This window comes from Beta vulgaris, chromosome 4 (assembly GCF_026745355.1).
Source record: "Beta vulgaris subsp. vulgaris cultivar EL10 chromosome 4, EL10.2, whole genome shotgun sequence".
Classification (NCBI taxonomy): Eukaryota; Viridiplantae; Streptophyta; class Magnoliopsida; order Caryophyllales; family Amaranthaceae; genus Beta; species Beta vulgaris.
In genome coordinates this window covers 63,688,445-63,696,028 of record NC_079205.1, presented here as the reverse complement: position 1 = coordinate 63,696,028, position 7,584 = coordinate 63,688,445, and the positions used below count along the sequence as shown (strand labels likewise).

Below are 7,584 nucleotides of genomic sequence, written 5' to 3'. Positions count from 1 at the left end.
TATGTTCTTACCTATATAGCAGCAGTTTTTCTACTATTGCTATTAAGTATTACCTACTCTGATGCAGATTGGGCGGTTTCTACTAATACTCGTCGTTCTACTACTGGTTATGTTGTTCTCCTTGGGAATAATTTGATTTCCTGGCACTCAACAAAGCAACACGTTGTTTCCAATCCTCCACTAAAGCTGGATATAGGGTTGTTGGGTATACTGCTGCATAAACTACTCCCTCCGTTTCCTAAAGATCTTCCTTCTTTCCGTTTAAGTGCGTTTCCAAAAGATCTTATTTCTTTTACTTTTCCTTATTTGGATTTTTTTCTCCTTTTTACCCTCTCATGTCCCTATCATATGGTCCACCATTACATTATTAATTCAATTTTACTCCCTTTCTCTCCTACTTTAACCCCTTTTTATTTGTTTATTTATCTTAACGCATTTCTCTCTCCTACTTTACCCATCCCACACCCACACAAGTGGATTATCCTTGGTATCTGTAGGAACAGTAACAAGGAAGATCTTTAGGAAACAGAGGGAGTATTTGGCTACGACAACTTCTTCCTGGCCTTGGTTATTTTCTTCGACGACCTGCGGCATTGTATTGTGATAATGTTTCTACTACTTATCTCACTGCTAATCCAGATCATCATGATCAAAGCAAACACACTGATGTTGATTATCATTTTGTTTAATTTGTGAAATGGTTGGCAAAGGAGGTCTTATGTTTCTTCATGTTCCTACTTAGTCGCAAGTTGCTGAATTTTTTACTAAATGACTATCTATTCTCCCTGCATAATTAGATCTCTCCTCCAGTTGTCTATCGAAAATCCACCTGTGGAATCGGTAAAATATACTATTAGCTAGAGACTTATATACTTGACCCCAAATGTGAATCAGGATAAAAAAATAATTGAGAATTAAGGGAGTTATCTTATAACATGCTACATAAAAGTATGTAGATTAGGAAACCCAACATACGAGGATTTCCTAATGCATCATTTACAAGTTTAAAATATAAAGCGGATTTTTAGAAGGATTTATACAAAAACGTTGTCAATTCAATTGGCTACTCTGTTTATCTTTCGAGCTATGTTCTGCATCCCACGTTGTGGCCCATGTTATCAACAAAACAAACCAGTGAATGTCCCGGGCGATGCTCCGATTTGTTACTTTTTGTAATTTTTTGTCACGTAAAATTGATGTAATGACATAAAATAAACCCTTAAAGTTTGGGGATGAAGCAATAGCTTAACTAACTTTCTGAGTAAGAGTTTATATCTATAATAGGCTTGTTATTATCATAAAAAAAATTAGGTATCTAACGACTTGTCCAAATCTTTTAACGATATATAATTATAAAACATTATGATATTTCATCTTGAAATACTAAACAACGATGTTATATTGGACTAATGGTTAAACTTTTACTTTTCATTTCAAAGGTTAAGTGTTTGATACCTTGTAACTACACACCATTATTCTTTTTAATTGAAGGTTTGACTTAAAAATAAAACATTAGCATTAAAGCTTTAGAGGAGAGTGGCACGTGATATCATAACTTTCATAGAAACGTCTTTTAATATACCAGTATAGATGTTATTTATTTTGATTCATATGACATTCTTGGGTCTATATTAAGTGAATGTGGAATAAAGTACATAAAAGTTATATATTAATATTTTTGTTTACACGGTTTCAAAAATAAACATTTGACATTCGATATCTTCAATTTCGTATTAATAAAAAAAATATAAAAAGTTGATATTATGAAACTACTAATTGAGACAAATCTAATACAATTCCACATGAATATTTTTTTTTATATATATAAATAAAAATATTTGATCAAAAAATTTAAAGTTTGACCAATATAGGGCATTGTTAAACATCGCCCATTATTTCATTAAAATCGCCCAAATTTATATATGAATGGACGATTATGTCCTTATGTGTTTTAACCAATATTATTTTTTACTATATCTTCCAAATTTTTACTGTAATGCAAAATTTAACTTTCACTTCTCTCCAAACTCTAAAATAACCGGCGGCACTCACCAACATTCATTGAAATTAACTCTAAAATTTACGGCACTCACCCGCAGTCATTGAAATTAACGATCTCCAGCGAACGCCATTAATTAATATAGAAATAATGTCGTCTTCGGATCAGGTATTTTTTTTTTCGCTTCGAAAACAACGAACGTGTAGCCAGAACGATCGCCCTATGGATCAAACGTCTGGCCAGGACGTTAGATCCATAGGGCTAACGTTCAGGCCAAACGTTCGACCCATGGACATAACGTCCTGGCCAGACGTTGGGCCCATGGGTCGAACGTCCTGGCCACACGTTAGACCCATGGGTCCAACGTCCTGGCCGGACGTTGGTTCTGGGAACGCCAACCCTATTTTTTTTTAGGAAAAAGCTGGAGGAACATTTAACCTAATGAGTTATTAAATGTTCAATATTCTATTTTTTATATTTGTTTGGAATATTCTTAATTTTTTATTTGGCTTGAATATTTTATTTTTTTTTAATTAACAATAATTTATTTGTTTTTTTTTCCAGGAGCTTGTTAATAATGGGATTAATTATAATCGTTATTTTGACAATTCTCCTCAATTTAATAATCGTGATGATGCTGTCGAATGGTGTAGAAAGATTGCTCTTGAATTCGGTTTTTTTTTGGTGATAACCAGTCACAAAAAGAATTGTCAATATCTAGATTGTGAACGTGGTAAGAAAAAAGAACTTCGTGATTTCAGTTCAGCAATCAGGAGAAAAACGAAAAGAAAAGCATGTGGTTGTCCATTTCGGTTGTTTCTTGTCCCAATGGAAAACTATTCGTATTGGGTTGTCAAGACTAAGGCAGAACATGGGTTTCATAATCACCCAATGATGTTATACCCAGAGGGTCATCGACAGATTAGCGGTCTCAGTCCCGGTGCGAAGAAGTTTGTTGGAGAACTAATGCAGCCCATGTGAAACCACGACACATCATAAAAGCCATTACAAGTGCATTTCCGTCAGTGAAACCTAACATGGGGCACATTTATAATTGTAAAGATTTGTTAAGAAGAGAGAGATCAGAAGGCAGAAATGCAGCTCAGGAGTTTCTTCATCAGGCTGTTCAAAGCAATTATCTGTTTTGGCTTGATTCAGACGAGATGGGTAGGGTGACACATACATTCATTGCACACCGGACGTCCGTGAACTTAGTCCGTACATATCCGCATGTGCTTCACATTGATGCAACGTACAAGACAAACAAGTACTTGTATCCTTTGGTAGAGATTGTTGGTGTCACACCAACCAACAAGAATTTTCTTGTTGCATGGGCTTTGCTGCAACATGAGGATGCTGAGAGTTACCGCTGGATGTTGTCGGCACTGAAAAACCTCATTGGTTGTGTGGCGCCAAATGCCATTGTGAGTGATCGAGATCTGGCTTTATGCAAATATATCTCGGACGTTTTTCCCACATCTGCGCATCTACTTTGCACAATTGCACGTGGCATATTAACAATGATGTGGAGGCATGGGTAGCGAGGAAGTGTGGTGGGATAAAGCAGATCGGGATTATGTTCGGCCGAGGGGCTTGGGCTAGGGTAATAATAGTAGTAATAATAATAATAATAATAGTAATAATAATAATAATAGTAATAATAATAATAATAATAATAATAATAGTAATAATAATAATAATAATAATAATAATAAAGTAATAATATAATAATAATAATATTAATAATAATAGTAATAATAATAGTAATAATATAATAATAATAGTAATAGTAATAATGATAATAGTAGTAATAATAATAATAATATAATAATAATAATAATAATAGTAATATAATAATAATAATAATAATAATAATAATAGTAGTAGTAATAATAATAACAGTAATAATAATATAATAATAATAATAATAATAATTTCAATAATAATAATAATAATAATAATATTAGTATTTTTACCTGTCGGGAACGAGGACCATGATGACTCACAGTAGACAGGAGAAGATTGCACAACATACTTTCCCTTGCTAGGCCTAGATGCAGACTCTGGAGCAATAACAGGAACAGGTACAATCTGCATACGACCTAACTGCCGCAAACATCGATCAGGCATATAGGGCTCGACGACTCCCCGATATCGAATGGTACCCCTGTATAATGTTCTCGAGATGGTGGTCGGATCAAAATCATGACCATAAGGCAACCAATCCACCTGCAATTTTTACAAATATCAGCAACCTTACTTAATGACTTCAAGTATAAAAAAAACTCATAATAATAGTACATAAAAATTAACTTACATCCTCTGCTGTGAGAGTGTCCAGCTGTCTCCTGATGGAACAAAGACGGTCATGAGACCTCTTCTCCGGGTACACAGTCCAACTCTGCGCTCGTGGACCTCCCCCACCACTAATATGCTGTGCGCGTGGCCTGAAGCATGGAAAGTACTCATAAATCCATGCTTGGAGTAAAGTCAAACATCCAGTGATCCCAACTGTGGAGGTCCGACTAGCCTCACCCAACTGACGATACAAGTACGCAAGTGTAGCCGACCCCCAGGAGAACGTCTGAATGCTATCTGGAGAACTGGCCTCAACAAGGTCAAATGGTCTCAACCTCGATCCACTCTTATCTGTGAACAAACAACACCCTAAAATCAACCATATAATACCCGTCAGCTGTCTCTCCAATGGAGCAGGTGGCTCTTCTGACAGAATCTCAGCAACCCCCTGTGCACTAATAGCACCATTATCCCAAAATGGACTCCCAAGGTCTGCAACTGTCCTACCGATCAAGTCAGCAACCAAACCCCTAAGAGCACCAGATGAAGTGGTGTCATGAACCAGACACCCCTCAACTGGAAGATGCAATATATGCACTACATCATGCATCATGATCGTCATCTCCCCAAACGGTAGGTGAAAAGAACTCGTATCGGGTTGCCACCGCTCGACAAATGCTGAAATCAAGGGTGCATCAATGTGTGTGAACATAGTAAAAGGGATATGGTACAGAGACGTCCTACGAAGACGAGCCTGTATCGGTGGAGGCAATGTCCTAACCCATGTCCTCAAACGTGCACAAATCCTCTCTCGGGTCTGACACTTCAGGGGAATTCTATCCCACCCTCCCCAAATCTCCATAGCTACGTGTCCACCAAAACTAGGGATAACTGACCCAACCGTAGGTCCTCCTGCAACTGGACCTGTGACCTTCCAGCTAAGGTCATCAACATCTTTCCCCTTTCCTTTTCGACTCTCAACAGCCGATGAACTCCCCTCTCCCTGAATAAATCGCCCACCCCTACCCTTACGAACATTCCAACGATCATCAACTGTAGGATCTACATCTCTCTCAAACTCATGCAAAACTGACTCATGAACATCATCACCGTAAAGAACATCCCCCCCTCATCTACATCATGATGCTCCATTGCATCGTACGCCGCACCACCCTCATCGTGTAACTAAAGCTGACGTCGCGGCTCAGTCGGGTTCATCCGCGTCCTTCTAACGGAAGCGGAAACACCACGTGAATGCGGATGACGCGGTCCTGAATCCTCGTACTGCGCAACTCGAAATCCGGGAATCGTCTTACCAGCAAATTGTTGAAACCCAGATGGCTAGTTCACCAACAATTACTTTAATAAAATATTTCAATAATAATAATAACAATTATAAAAATAACAACAACAAAATTATTAACCATAATAATAATAATAATAAATATAAATATAATAATAATAAATATAAATATAATAGTAATAATAATAACAATATTAATAATAATAACAATAATGATAATAAATATAATAATAATAACAATATTAATAATAATAATAACAATATTAATAATAATAATAACATAACCTAAGAAATCACGCCATCCGTTAAAAATAAAAAACAAAAAAAAATCCATGGAATCGTCTGTCCAGGACGATCCTTCCATGATGCGATCGTTTGCCCAGGACGATCCTCCCATGGAAGGATCGTCTGTCCTGGACGATACTTCCATGGGAGGATCGTCCTGGGCAAACGATCGCCTCATGGAAGGATCGTCCTGGACAGACGATCCTCGTCCTGGACAGACGATCCTTCCATGGGAAATCGTCCTGGGCAAACGTTGGCGTGAAATTTGTGTAAAAAAAAATTACCTGAGATGACGCTGCCGGTTCCTCGGCGTCCATTTCCTCTGCTGCCGCAAGCTCCGCCGCCTAAGCCGCCGCTTCCGCCTCCTCTAGATGTCGTCTTGCCTCTGCCGCTCTTGCAAGTGCAATTTCTGTTGCAGGACGAAGGATAATTTTTTTCTTCTTGTTTGGATTTTCCTCAGACATTTTTTTACAAGCTGAGTAAATGGTGGAAGAGTGAAGGAAGAAGAAGGAAGAAGATGAAGCGTGAAGGAAGAAGATGAAAAAGTAGATACGTGGGAGGGGAGAGGGTAAAAAAATCAGAAAAATAAATAAGGGTAATATAGTCTATTTGTGTGTAAATTTGGGCGATTTTAGTAAATAATGGGCGACGTATAGAAGTTCAGTATACAACGGAGGAAATCAGGAAATATAATCAGACAGATAGCAGAAAGAAAATTGGTGCCATGTCGGGTCACATACTGTCATAGTCCACGGGTGGACCAAATCTAGTGGGGCCCGCCAACATTGCGCGTGAATTACACGCAATAAACTAATGTTTCTTTCAACGGAATCTCCGAAAACTTTATTCTATACTTTTTTAGGATTTCACGCGCTATCATTCAAGTTGTATGTTCACTCCTTGTTTCTTACTTTTTTTAGGTCTTTCTAGTTTCCACCTCTTCTTCATCAACTTCAAAGTTCAAACTTGCCTTAGGTAATTCTTAGCTACTACAGTAATGGAATATATTAACAAGTAAGAATACTATGAAGTGGTTTGTTTGGTAAAATTCTTAAGAATATAGTGTTTAAGGATTAGAAATATTTATATCTCTCTTATTATAAATTTTCGGTGGTTTCCTGTACAAAGAAAATAGTAAAAAATTCATACTTTTCACTAGGGTATGTGTTTTACGAAAACTTATAGGGTAACCTCATTGTTTTAAAAATGTAGAATTGCATTTTGAGATTTTGAAGAATGTGTGACTTTAACTTGCCGTCAAGTTTTTGTTAACTACTACCTCCGTTTCCTAAAGATCTTCTATCTTTCCGTTTAAGTGTGTTTCCAAAAGATTTTTCCTCTTTTACTATATTCTTTATTCTCATGTCCCTATCATATGATCCACCATTACATTATTAATTCAATTTTACTCCCTTTCTCTCTCCTACTTCAACCTCTTTTTATTTGTTTATTTATTTAACCTCATTCTCTCTCCTACTTTACCGACCACACACCCCAGACAAATTAATTCTCATTGGTATCTATAATAACAATATCAAGGAAGATCTTTAGGAAACGAAGGTAGTATCATATATAAAAAATTTGAAATCAACGAAATTCCACCTCATCCATTTGAAACCCCCATCAACCCACCACCAAAACCACCCCCTCCCAGGCCCCACCCTTGCACTATGGAGCGACCCCAGCCTATGAACGATTT

The 7,584-nt window shown here is 37.0% G+C and overlaps 1 protein-coding gene across 1 annotated transcript; it reads right to left on the bottom strand.

The window, feature by feature from the left end:
* Positions 1-2,930: 2,930 nt before the first annotated feature.
* Positions 2,931-5,959, bottom strand: LOC125496803 (protein MAINTENANCE OF MERISTEMS-like). The gene is made up of 3 exons (XM_048642404.2): positions 4,317-5,959; positions 3,976-4,228; positions 2,931-3,031 (listed from the first exon to the last, which is right to left on the bottom strand). The coding sequence occupies exons 1-3, from the start codon at positions 5,157-5,159 to the stop codon at positions 2,931-2,933; spliced, it is 1,197 nt and encodes a 398-aa protein (XP_048498361.2). The 5' UTR covers positions 5,160-5,959.
* Positions 5,960-7,584: the final 1,625 nt, after the last annotated feature.

What these genes read in the sequence shown, in the direction of transcription:
- LOC125496803 (XM_048642404.2), bottom strand. Translation starts at nt 5,159, where the DNA reads ATGGAGATTTGGGGAGGGTGGGATAGAATTCCCCTGAAGTGTCAGACC. An exon ending in ACACTCTCACAGCAGAGGAT is followed by an intron (nt 4,229 to 4,316) that starts GTAAGTTAATTT and finishes TAAAAATTGCAG; the next exon opens with GTGGATTGGTTGCCTTATGG. An exon ending in ATGGTCCTCGTTCCCGACAG is followed by an intron (nt 3,032 to 3,975) that starts GTAAAAATACTA and finishes GCCCCATGTTAG; the next exon opens with GTTTCACTGACGGAAATGCA.